This window comes from Alternaria arbusti (assembly GCF_024043155.1).
Source record: "Alternaria arbusti strain BMP 1465 chromosome Unknown scaffold_16, whole genome shotgun sequence".
In the NCBI taxonomy this organism is placed as follows: domain Eukaryota; kingdom Fungi; phylum Ascomycota; class Dothideomycetes; order Pleosporales; family Pleosporaceae; genus Alternaria; species Alternaria arbusti.
The window spans coordinates 449463-462035 of record NW_026249956.1 but is presented as its reverse complement, the minus strand read 5'-3'; the positions used below and the strand labels follow the sequence as shown (position 1 = coordinate 462035).

Genomic DNA, 12573 nt, shown 5'->3' with positions numbered 1-12573 from the left:
CCTACATTGAGTTGAAACCACGCGAATTAGATGATCTAACATCAACGTAGTCTCTAGGGTGTTCAGCGTTTTCCTGTTTTGGCTATCTCCTTCAGAAGTAGCTTCTTGTTTAGCCGAGCGTTTTTGCGGTGAGCGGCTGCTTCTGCTCTCAGTTGCCGTGTCTCAGGAGTATCCTCTACTGCTGGATCGGTCACTGGTTCATCCCGACCGTCTTCGGCTGACTCTTCGACTGGTACATCAGCAGGACGGGGGTTCCGCGGCTGCGATGTCCCATCCATATTCAACTCGGGTATCCCTAAAGATGCCCTCAGGACGTTTACTCTCTCCCGAGCTGCTTTCATCCGCGCTAGTCGCGCCTGTTCGTCTTGTTCCGGTATGGTCAATGGCCGTTGTGGGCATTCTGGTGGCGGTGTAAGGTCCATGAGAGACCTGGCTGGCGAGGCAGTCGATTCTGCTTGCGTAGATGATTGCGTTGCAGATTTTGTGCCTTCGTTAATCGAGCGTGTACTGGAGTCGGTGCTTGGCGTAGACGGCCGCATAGTGAAGGAGAACACCATCGTTGCAGTTTGTGATACACAAGGTTGAGCAAGTAGTCGTTTGCATTTGCAGGGAATATATATAACAATAAGAGCACACGGTAAATTGGTACAGTAAACTTTGGGACGGTTTTGAGGCTGGTGAGCCATGGTTGCGATATGGGTCACCATGGATGACTAGAATCCGCATCTATGTTGCGGCCTACACGTTACTAGAACTTGACAATCAAGTACCTCCTGAGGCGATGTATACTCCTGGCTCAATTTTTGTTTCCGTAGAATGCGACAGGGATTGTAGCCACCCCTAGCGTGGTACGCCAATCTTCAACCACTCACAGCGTCGTCGTCCTATTCGTCCACCTCTACCACGAAAACACTCAGATCGACATCTTTGATATACGGCGGAGGCGGGCTTGAGTCAACTGCAGAATATTCTGGCACTGGCTCTTCTTGAGCAGGGACGACCAGCCACCTATCGACTTCAACACGAAGCGGTTGATCATCGAGCATTGCCATTTCGTAATCGATCCTTCTACTCCTCGACCAACGCGATATTTCGAATGCAAAGCAGAAGATGAAGATGTGGAGGAAGACGAGGGTGAGGACGAGAACAGTGTCCGATATGCTGAATGGCATTTCGGAAGTATCTTTGCGGTCAGAGTAAGGCTGCATCGTTGCGGAGATGACGAAGGAAGGGGTTGGATATTCCCGAACTAAAGGAACGTGCAGCTTCCGGTTGGTGGCTCTGGTGCCTCGGTGGTGGGAAGTATGAGCTAGCGAATCTATAGCTGTGTTGCAGCATTGTGAGAGTGGAGACTGTCGCATTATTAATACGTAAGATCAGTATTTTGCGATGGCTGTGCACTGTGAGTAAGGACGAACAATGTGCTCGGATGCGTTCGAGATACAGCTGTTGTTATCTCATACCATGAATTGATCGTACACGTCATCGAAACAGAATCTACTTACACCTCTCAACAGTGGTCACCATCCCCACAACGTCTTGATTGTGTCGCCAATTGTTGCTTGGCCAGCTTCCTTCCTCTTCATACGAGCTACCCGCTCTTCGATAAATGTCTGTTCCAGCTGCTTTGCCACACCGGTCTGTGCCCTGATCTCGCCCACAATAGCCATCCTCTCTATCTCGCGCTCTTCGGGCGACAGGCTCTCCAGCTTCTTTTGGTACTCTTCCCGTACTTCCGGCTTGATCTGCTTCCACACGTCGGTATCGTCCATGTTGCCACTCGATTTGCCAATCTCAGCTATCGGCACAGCTGGTTTTCCTGTCGCTGATACGCCGCTCATGGCTTCCGCGACATTCCGTTTCGACAATATGCTTTCGAATTTGGGCACTGGCCGTCCCTCTGCCTTGGCCTTCTCCATTTCCTCCTCTTGTTGTATCATGCGCTGATAGAGTTTATCTGCGTGCATTTGTATCCGCTCGTCTTCTTCTGGCGACCGCTCGTCCATGGTCATGTATCCTAACGCCTTCAAGAACTTTGACTGTATGTCGTAGCAGCGGTTGAACTTGCGCGACTCGCCTATACACATGGTTCCTGCCGACCACCATGATTTGGGATTCTGGAAACACTCGAATTGGTTCATGTATTCAAGCGCACAGTTCTCCATGGCGACTCGTCCAATTGAGGCTTTGCGATCGTTGTAGGCGTCTACGAGGTCTCGTAACTTGTCTTGTTCCGACTTTCCGCGGTTGTTGACGACGTCCTGTGGGGTGTAGGTTTTCCAGAGGTCGGCATATCGGCCATCTTGGAATTGCGATTGCGGTGGCACATATGGCTTCTCGGGATCTGTTTGTGTCTGCGCTTGCGCTTGTGTGGGTGTTGGCGACTCGGCGGGCTTTTCTTTGGGAGCGGAGGGTAATGAAGGTTTCGGGCCAGTGGGCGCTTCTTTTTTGAGGAAGTCGCGGAGAGATGGGTCGAGTTGGTCTTGCCCGCCTGAGCTATTCCCGCTTCCCCAGAGCCAGCCCATAGTTGCGTCGGCGTATAGATTCGTATTCGCGAGGTGAGCAGGTGAAAGTTCCCAAGTTGCGGGGACAGTGAACATGGGTCGGGGGTCCGAGCACCCGATCATGTCTTAGCGCGTTGGCCTCAGATGCGCCCGGGCATAACAACGACTCGATTACGCGACGGCGACGACATCAACTCGGGGAATTGTTACGACACACATTGTTATGGCGCCAGTCGGTATGTTCGTTCTGTTCAAGGATTCATAATCCGAATTTCATACTCACACGTCTCTAGATCGCCGCGAACATCGACAACAGCGCGTGCGCGGTGCTGGGTAAGACACTCGAGAACTCCTGAGACATGCAAACGCTGACTACGACAGGCCTTCATCTGTGCAGGCGTCTTTCGGCTTCAACTTCGGCGCTCTCAGTTCGCAACCGACCAAACAACCCTCTCTCCCATCCCAGCAATCACCGCGACGAACACCAGCCCAGAAGACACCCAGGAGCGCAAATGGCTCGGCACAACGGCAGAGAAGCGCGTCGATTCAGCGTAGTACTGCATCCAAGCGGAAAGCTACACCAAAAGAAAACACGGTAACCCCTCAGTTGGGCAAGAGGAAGCGGGGCTCACCAAATGCGCAACCAGGCGCAGACGACGCGGCAGAGGATGAGCTAAGCCCTGACCGTGAGGACGCCGTGCGCTCTATCGAACAAAGTAGGAGGGTCATTGGGACGGTTCTACCCATACGTGAAGAACAAGACAATGTACCAGATGAGCTATCCATATTAGAGGAGAGCGCCAGTACTGCACGCGAGACGGTCTTCGCCAAGTCTACCGTCATCAAACGAACGCCTCCACAAGCATCGTCACAAATACGCGCAACCCCTGTAAGTGCCCGACAAAAGACGCCTGCCACCGAGGGTGTTGAGCAAGGGTCAGCTGTATCGCGGCGGTCGACACTACGGCGATCGCGTTCTACGGATCCTGGCCCGGCTACACCCAGCGTGCTTCCAAACGGGCAACCCAGAACTTCTTCCGCTTCACAACTCGGCGCTATTCTCGAGACACCAGCCGCAGCTTCAGTGGACGAAGAGAGCGAAGATGAGCTATCACCACAGCTCAATGGATCTACACCGCGGGTGGTTGGGAGCGAACCACGGCCGCAGCGAACCGCAGAAGAAGATGTTGAAATGGACGCAGACGAGCTCTCCTCACTCGGCCAACCGACACCAATCCAGCAAACGCCGGTAGCGAATGGTGCGACACCACAACGATTGAGAGAGCAACAGTCTGAAGAGCAAGCCACTCCGCCGCAGCCAGCCAAACGAGGAAGACCGCGCCGGGTAGTGGAGGAACCCAAGGAGGTTGAGGTCCCCGCAACCACGGCGACGAAGCCTGCCAAGCGCGGCAGACCCAGAAAAGAAGTCGCAGTCCAGGAACGCGAACCTCAAGCAGCGCCAGCTGTACGCGAGCCAGAAGTTACAAACAGCGAGGAGCCAACACCGGAAGAAGTGGACGAGGTTCTTGATGATGTCTCCCCTGACCATGAACAAGCATCTATACACTCCCCCAAACCTACACCACGGAATCAGGACGCTGTCGAAATTTCCAGTGTGGATGAAGAGTCGGACGTGTACGAAGAGCCGGAGCCCGAAGAGGCAGAACTCACTCCACGACCCAGAACGAGTAACCCGTCTCCCAAGCAGACACAACGCGCCAAACCTACGTCAGAGAAACCGCCTCGCAAGCGTCAGAAATTCATGGGGCCCAAGCATACAATCTCTGTCATGCGCATCAAGGGCTCTGCCGTCCGAGGCATCACAGTCGCAGACACCACGCGTACCATCTTAGAAGAAACCATCAACCACCGCTTGAGCCGTATGGCCGAAAAGCTACAAGCCTCACAAGACTCCACCCGTCGCAAAGAGTTTCGAAGCGAGATCAACCTCTCACTCTCTTTTAAGGAGAGCCTCAACGAGAAGTTGCTCGACTTGCAGGACGCGAATGATCTCTTGAGCACCAACTTCAAGAAGATCAAATTGTTCAAACGCGACAATGCTGAGCTTCGTAGGGAAATTCTCAGTCTCCAGGACAGCAGGCAAGAGATTGCTATCGAAACGGACGATGTGCAAGCACGATACAACGCCGAGAAGGCCGAGGTAGATGCTAGAAATACCCTCAGTGATGACATGTTCGAGATTGAGGCTGCAATAAAGAACGGTCGAAAAAAGGCATGCAAAGAAGGGAGGGAAGAGGAAGGCCCCAACATCCCCCTTCCTATGCTGCTCCAAATGGTCGGCAATGACGTCACTTCTCGAAGTGGCGGCCTTCTGGCCAATGTAAAGGGCTTTAACGGGCTCTTGGAAAGAGCTGCAGGCTTTTTAGAGGGAAGAGCCTGATTGCACAGCGAATAGCTGGATGAAGTTTCTTGTGTGTACTTTCGGAAAGATACCCGGCATTATCGCCACCTTCGATATGATATTTACCATTCTCATATTCTGCACCCCTTCAATCTCCTAATGTCTGCGGACGCACAACAGCATCTGAAAAGCTGATCATGATTTCTCATATACGAACGGGTGTTATTTGGCAAGGACACCTGGGGTAGTCGCGTGTCGTCTAACATCGGTCAAGCGACTAGTCTGCATATGCCAAGACGCGCCCGCTTTCATGCACGGTTACGCAAAGGTGCATCACCTAAATGATATTGGCGTGCTGGAACTTGCCTGTGCGCATCACAGGGTCCATGGGCTACGGCCTTAACTCCCCAGCCTGCCGGTTTGCTCTCATCTGACAGTTCTACCAAACCTTTGTCCGAGCCATTGTTGCCAGTACCGGCGCTCTTGCCTTTCCAGAAACCAGAAGCCAGGCAGCTCAACCGACGTAATCTCAATCCTGCGTCCTGTATCTATCAGGGAACTCTTTACCAGAAAAAGCAAACATTTGTAAAATTACGTGGTTGAACGTGCGCTTCGTTCTAATCAAGACCCTGTTACATCGCAAAACGGGAACCGGCGGGAATACGTTACACGACAAACTAGCTTGAACCAAACCTGGAACTATCACCAGATATCTGACACAGTTTCTTTCACTACTCCTACAGCAGCTCACCAGATCAACATACCGCCCAATTGACGTCAAGGTGGTTATTCGTCACGGTTCACTTACCAAAACTATGACTCGCGGAAGCATCACCTGCGACACTAGTGTCCCAAAAACACCGACGACGGAGCCAACACCGTCCACGCTGACAACCTCGGCCGATTTCAAGACCCCTAAACCTCCTCTTACCTCGCAGACAACTAAATCTCCACGTAGCCCATCAAGCAAACTCTCGTTTCACGAGCAGCGGCGAAAATCGTTCTTGGAACATCTGAAACGATGGCACTTGAGCCACGAATCGAGTAATTTCTTTCAAGGAAAACTCAGCCTACTACCTTCTGAGCCTGAATACAACGAAAACCTCGAATTGGGTAGAAGTGTAACTTGTATTTTGACAGATTCGAGTTTTACGGACTATAGGAAGACGGTTGCTATTAAGCTTTTTGGACCGCAAAAGGACAGCGTAAACGGCAAGACAAGAGAATTGGGACGGGATATCAAGAGTAGGAGCATGGCTTTACTCAGCAGCGAGATGAAGCTCGCGGAGGACAAGAAAGAGGAGGCATGGCCGTCACCAGAAGCCATATCCGGCTCTTCGAACAGCTACTACAACCTCGTCATCCGCTTCGGCTCAGGATGGCTCTCAGCACGCGACTACTTCAACAGACTCTACTTCCGACACCTCGCTGCCCGCTTGCCAGGCCGGAGTAGCCACTGCGTCGCCAACACAGCCGACTACGTCTTCCGCGTCCGCTCCCAAGCACTTGGCCCACCACCCTCAAAACGAGACACAGTACCCATCCAGCCACTCTTCAACCAATTTCAACGCCTACCCACCGAACTCCAAGAAATGATCCTCATGACCGCCGCCGGACTTACCCGGGACTACGACCTCACCAACGACGCGCGCAGGAACTGTGCCAGAGCATCCGAAAGAGCCATCAGTTTATCAACCCTACTACGCATCTCACGCGGCATTCACGATACTATGCGACCATACATAATGCGCAGCACGACCTTCCATTTCGGCCTCAGCGGAACGACAAACTTCCTCTGGCAATGCGGCCCGACTTGTCGTCCCCACATTAAACGCTTGGCCTTCCATTTCGGGAAGAATGCTTTGCTTCATTGCGTGCGCTGGTTAGCCTCCGATGCGATTTTCGAGTTTCTAGAGCCGCCGCAGCCGAATGGCGGGACTGGGTTACCGCTGTTTTGGCGCTGTCAGTTGAGAGCTCTTGCCAAGGAATTGCATTTACGCGAACTTGTTATTGATGTTGAGGGGATTCCGAAGGCGGATGTTGCTATGGTGGTTAGGGTTATGAGGGAGGCGTTTGGGGGTGTGGAGAGGGTGAAGTTTGTGGAGGGGTCTCCGCCGGGGAAGACGGAGGTTGTGGATATGAAGGATGAACGATTAGCGGATTTGGGCAAGGAGTCTTGGAGGGAGTTGGTCAAGGGGTATATTGCGAGGTATGAGCGTCAAATCGGGTGGCATAATTGGCATTTTAAGATGGATTTGGTGGGCTTGAAGGAGCATGAGCTTAATGCTTTGATGGATAAGGAGGCGGAGTTTTTTGATAGTTGATTGAGGATGAATGCATGATGATGGTGTTATTTCTATGTTTTAGGATTTGGGAAGATACGGAATTCACATCTGGCGAGTTTATAACGAGCTTAACCAACGTTAGAGATACGGCTTCGTGATCTGCTGATGATACCTGCATGTGCGAGAGATGTCGTCAAGCGAGTGATGAATCTTGAAAGAGAAAACCGCATAACTAGATACTAAATTTAATTTAGTCTACGTCACTTCCACTTCCACTTTTCTTTTTCAAGAAATAAACACGCATTGCCTTGGGCATCGTTCCAAAGAAGTGGTGTTCACAGAAGTATTGCTTTGTTTCGGCAGTTGACAGCCAAGGTACTTGCACCTGGGTACGCAAATTGTGACATTGGCGATAGAGGCTTTCAAGGTTCTTCGTGGAAGCCATAGTGGGTACGATACGCGTAACAATTTAAGGTTTCGTCGACACCCAGGCTGTGCCCAATATTGCCCGCTGCCAGCCTCATTCCCGATCCTCCGATGCTTCTCGAGTTCGTGAGGCGACGGGTGGCCACTGCGAGAGGCTAGCGCAACGGGTCCCTGCACGGAAGCAGCGGCAGGCGGAAGGGGAACAACTCTAAATTTCTAGTTCCCGGAATCCTCTTCTTTTGTCTCGACATCGAGAATTTCCGAGAGCATTCGTCCGCATGATGGACGTTTGGCATCCTAGTTCACGCTCATGACGAGTGGCTGCGTTTACTTTGGCTACTCAGACGATTATACGCAAGACGACCTCGGGACTCAACCTTGGAAACTGCGACCCGGCAGCACATGCTACGATACAGCCACATGTCTTCTGCGCGACAATTAACGTCGTTGTTACTATCGCAGAGTCATGCAAGTCGTGCAAGAAGAAGTCATGGACGGCAAAACATGACCTCGTCACTTGCGAGGTTTGTGGGATAGATTGTAAAAGTCAAATGTCATTGGTAATGAGCGCAATTGAGTGTAAACTCCGCAAATGTACGTAAACCTCCTCTCACAAGGTTACTCAAGAGGCCGTCATCTAAAATCCCCACTTGGCAATCTTCTTGTACGACTTGTGCTTGACGCTGGTAGTGCGCTTCGCGACGCTCATGCGCTTCACGACAGCGCTCTCGTCTTCGTCCACATCTACACACCCATCAACATCCTGCGAGGAGCAGAGCGGCGTGAGAGTCTTAGAGCCCATATCGCAGAAGTTTCCATGTGCGTCAACAAAGTCCAGTCCCCAAGACGTGGCAGATTCACAAAGTCCCTTCGCTGAGTGGCTTGCAATGTTGGACACGACAAGTGCCTCGGTCATCCACTGGGGGCGCTCAGAGACACTACGCTTGGCGCCAGGTTGGTCTGAACACGAGTGTTAGAGAAAGTCCCTGCGCGGTAGGTATAAGGGGATGACTGACCAGCGATAGGGCCACTGTCTGGTCCAAAGATCGTGTATGTACATCCTGCGTTGCTGCTCGCGGTGTCGTTGACGTTTTCACCGTACGCGGAGGTATCGAACTTCAGAGAAGCAGCCGCAATATCGTTGGTATGGTCTAGATACGAAGTCAGTGTAGGTATCACATGTGTGCCATGGCCGCAATTTACCTGCATCGATCCAAGTGCACCTGGGGACGTAGTCGCCACCGTCGTCTAGGCGTCCCGCTACCTCGACGCTCTCGTACCAGGATTGGCCACAGACTGATCCAATATCGCCAGTCCATGCACCACCGAAAGTGCCGTCGAACTGCGTCACGGTGATCCAGGCAATACATGTCGCGTCATCGTTGTTCGAGATGCTGACGTATTTGGCTCGTTGGCCCCCAACCCCCGCGTCAATGGTGCGGTCGCAAATTCCACCAGAACCGATATCACAGCCATCAGCTTGGCCCTGATATCCGTTTACCTGGGAGAAGGAATAGACCTTGTTGATCGAGCCAGACTAACCTCTTGTTAGCAGCGGATTTTATGTTGTCCATCCTAGGAAATGGCACTCACAAGACTGTCTCCGTCGTTACCAAGGTCGGGTAGACCGGCTGCAGGAGTAAAGAGTGTGTCAGTAAAGATCATGAAGATATTAGTTCTCTTGTAATGCTGTACCTTTGATCCTGACAGTTGCACCCTCTGCTGCTTTCCCTGGGACGTTGGCTTCGAAAAACCCAACCGTAGTCAATGCGTCAGCTACGAGCCCAATAGCTGTGAGAACTGAAGCAGCCATGTTGGAACTTGCGGGAAAGCTGATTATCTGATAGTTATTCAAAACCGTTTCACTGAGAGTGAGAAGTCCGGTTTGTGTGATGACTGCTTGATTCACAGGAAGACTTTTTATATTTCTTCGGCTTGAGCAGTGCTTGTTGCGATCCATGACACTATGAAGCCATGGTGACATTGCTCCGGGACTTCGGCATGCCATCGTAACATGTCTCAAACCGAACAGCAAATCAAGACTTCGTTGACAACATGTGTTCAGCCCCCAACTGTTGCCAATACTTTATCCACGCGAAGTGGAGTTTCGGCTCGTCCACTTTGTCAGCCTGTACGAACAGTAGGTATGCTGCCGATGATATGGCCGACCTCTGATTTGTCGTAGCCTCCTGGGTATCTGATCCTTTTAAGACACTGATGACCACAAATATCAAGACCTTCCCGAATGGTAATTTCGAGTGATGTCGTCTTACCGGTTAGAACAGTAGTCTGCCTGGGAGCTGAAGGATTCCTAGAAAACCGGGGACTAACGACGAAAGTAGGAAAAAGCGACACCGGTACGCCTTGTCATATCCCCGGAAGCGCCGATGGAAAGCAACTAAGATGTGATAGAGGCCGAATTGCCAAGTCCGCGGGACAGTTATAATCCACCTCGCCTACCGACTCAATGCTCAGCAACACCTTTCTCTACCAGCTCCACTTCTTCTTTCGAGACAAGCCACCATGAAGCTCTCACTTGCCCTGATCAGTACTCTGCTTACGAGCTCTCTCGCACTTTCGGTCAAACGACAAAACGATGTACCTTCCTGCGTCAACGGCGATGTTGCCGACAGCAACGGCGGCCCATACGAGGGTGGTATGTAATAGCAACCGCCGGCTTCAGTCCTTTAGGTAAAACGAGCTGACGCCCTACGTTTAGGCGCTGAATGTGAACAAGACTGCTACTTGACTGAACAGGAAGGGGATAGAGTCGATCAGATCTGCAAGGGGTACTGCACTGGAACACCACTGGTGACAGGAACTGTTGTGTACAACTGCTATGGAAGTGGCTGAAGCGTGTATGGAAAGCCTTCTGAGGCGGACTTGTTGGAAACCCATTGTGTCAGAGCATTACATAGATACTTTCACACACCAACCTTGAATGGATGACTCCAACTTAAGCACCGCATAAATGCTTGTCTTCCGGGCGTACATGCTTATCCCTCGTACGTTTATCCAGCATAACTATGTGTCAAGACGTCATGTTCTCGCCAATCTCTACATGAGATTCGTTCTTTACTATGAGTTCGTGAGGCTCGACCGGCAATACGGCTTACGCCCGAAACTTATCGACGAATGACAAGGCGTATGGTTGAAGCGAGATCCCTACACAAAACGCCCTGCAGAAGATCACCCCGGAATACACCGCGGACGTTGGATCAAAGTGTTGTTGCTTATGGTGGTTAAGGTTAGCTGCCGCCGTGACTAATCGAAGCAGGCACGTGGTGGTTGTGGGGTCTACATAAGGCGCCCCGAGGCACCCCGTCCGGGGTCTTGGTAAACACCACTACCAAAATCAGACAATGATCGGGACGACCGTGCCACCCAACCCCGCCTCAACGTCGCAACGCTAAGGAAGAATATGTGCGTTGTTATGACCCAGCGATGTCATTTGGGGCGTACATGAGTCGGGTTTTAAGAGAGGACGAATGACGACAGTGCTAAGAGCAGCTGCAACCGACGAATCTACGCGACCAGCGACAGCTTCAGACACTGGAAGCGACAAGGAAACGTTCCGTTCCAACCGATTAGCCGGTGAGATGGTCTGAGCCCTTACATGCAATAAGCCGCAGTGTGACACATGACGAAATGTCCCATGAGTATGCCTTACTCTTGGCAAGAAGCGGATGGCCTTATTATGCAGCGATGTCTGGAGATGGAGTACAAACACCCTAGCCGCCCCCCACGCTCGCATCTACTGAGATCGGACTCGTTCAGAACCGCATCCAGACTTGATAATTCTTGCTGTTTTCGAGACTCTCCCTAAACCTTTTGCTTCAACATTTCCAATGCAGCTCTTCCAAGTCATCAACAGATCGGCGTTTCTAGCCTTGCTTTCTTCTCCCTTCTACGCACATGCACAAGCATCCCAGAACGCAGATGGGCAAGAGCTAAGCCCATATAAGTTTGTGCCCTCCCCATGTATCGGCACAAGTCAACTAACCGTTCGATAGTCAGAACCTGACGCTCCGTTTCTTCAAAGATGGCCACGACGACACATGCAACTACTACGACTCCCGCGACGCCTTGACCTTCACTACGAGTAGTATTCCCATCGTCCCGCACTGTTTCAGTCTTGGAGACCTCTTTGGAGGAAACGCCACGCAAGGCTTTGTGAACCAGACACGGAACCTCGGTTCTGGCAGGTTTGGTAACGAACAAGCGGGTATTTACTGGACGCTTCTCAACGACGACAAGTACGACAGATCAGCAAATTACTCTCGGGTCCTATACCGCCACCATGTAGTGCAGGCGTATGACGACATATGGAAGGAGGGCCATCTCTCAAATATGATGGCTACCGTCTACGGAGGGGAGGACTGCTCTGAACTCGATCCTAACGATGACCAAAACTTACTGAACTGGTTTGGGTACAGCTGTTGGAGTGCTGATGAGGGTGATTGTGGCAATACACCTTACCCCCTCAATAGTTTCAATCTTGCCTCAGTCGACCAGAGGTCAGACCGCAAGTGCTGGTTGCATTCGGAACTGGGCGCTGCTGTGCATGGATTCTCGTCTTCTCGGGCGATAATGGGAGCTTTCGCGAGTGTATCTCTAGCTGTCTGGCTGGCCTTGTAAGGTATATGGATGTTGATAGGAGAATTTGTATACCTAGATATTGAAAAACTCAAACTCAAGCGCAAAACAAAGTGATTAGGGCAGAAAGTGAGCACACGGCATAGTAACTGTGTCACGAACAGGGCTGGAGTGTTTTTACCCGCGCGGATTCAAAGATTCGGTCAAAATGTTGCGGGGTGACAAGGAACCGTGATGAAGGTAAGAAGTTCGCAATGTCATTACGACTATGTATGCCCAGCCTTTTGAACCCAGTGTCCAAACGCCAGCAGAAGAAGAAAAACAAGTAGACAAGACAGATCTACCGCTGCCCACATCATACGCCATGACTATGCAAAAAGGCCCAACTTGGGGGTAAAAC

The 12573-nt window shown here is 51.5% G+C and overlaps 5 protein-coding genes across 5 annotated transcripts; 3 read left to right on the top strand and 2 right to left on the bottom strand.

Moving 5' to 3' along the window:
* Window positions 1-1520: 1520 nt before the first annotated feature.
* J4E86_009287 (uncharacterized protein) lies at window positions 1521-2627 on the bottom strand (the record flags this gene model as incomplete). Its single annotated transcript, XM_051449793.1, has 1 exon — window positions 1521-2627. The coding sequence occupies one exon, from the start codon at window positions 2625-2627 to the stop codon at window positions 1521-1523; it is 1107 nt and encodes a 368-aa protein (XP_051299130.1).
* A 100-nt stretch (window positions 2628-2727) lies between these two features.
* J4E86_009286 (uncharacterized protein) lies at window positions 2728-4905 on the top strand (the record flags this gene model as incomplete). Its single annotated transcript, XM_051449792.1, has 3 exons — window positions 2728-2740; window positions 2798-2837; window positions 2886-4905. 3 exons carry the CDS (start codon window positions 2728-2730, stop codon window positions 4903-4905), a joined length of 2073 nt encoding a protein of 690 aa, XP_051299129.1.
* Window positions 4906-5681: 776 nt separating this feature from the next.
* Window positions 5682-7190, top strand: J4E86_009285 (uncharacterized protein; the record flags this gene model as incomplete). The annotated part of the gene is made up of 1 exon (XM_051449791.1): window positions 5682-7190. One exon carries the CDS (start codon window positions 5682-5684, stop codon window positions 7188-7190), a length of 1509 nt encoding a protein of 502 aa, XP_051299128.1.
* Window positions 7191-8214: 1024 nt separating this feature from the next.
* J4E86_009284 (uncharacterized protein) lies at window positions 8215-9390 on the bottom strand (the record flags this gene model as incomplete). The annotated part of the gene is made up of 5 exons (XM_051449790.1): window positions 8215-8537; window positions 8594-8728; window positions 8781-9114; window positions 9171-9208; window positions 9273-9390. The coding sequence occupies 5 exons, from the start codon at window positions 9388-9390 to the stop codon at window positions 8215-8217; spliced, it is 948 nt and encodes a 315-aa protein (XP_051299127.1).
* A 1158-nt stretch (window positions 9391-10548) lies between these two features.
* On the top strand, window positions 10549-12215 carry J4E86_009283 (uncharacterized protein; the record flags this gene model as incomplete). The annotated part of the gene is made up of 3 exons (XM_051449789.1): window positions 10549-10582; window positions 11088-11148; window positions 11591-12215. The coding sequence occupies 3 exons, from the start codon at window positions 10549-10551 to the stop codon at window positions 12213-12215; spliced, it is 720 nt and encodes a 239-aa protein (XP_051299126.1).
* Window positions 12216-12573: the final 358 nt, after the last annotated feature.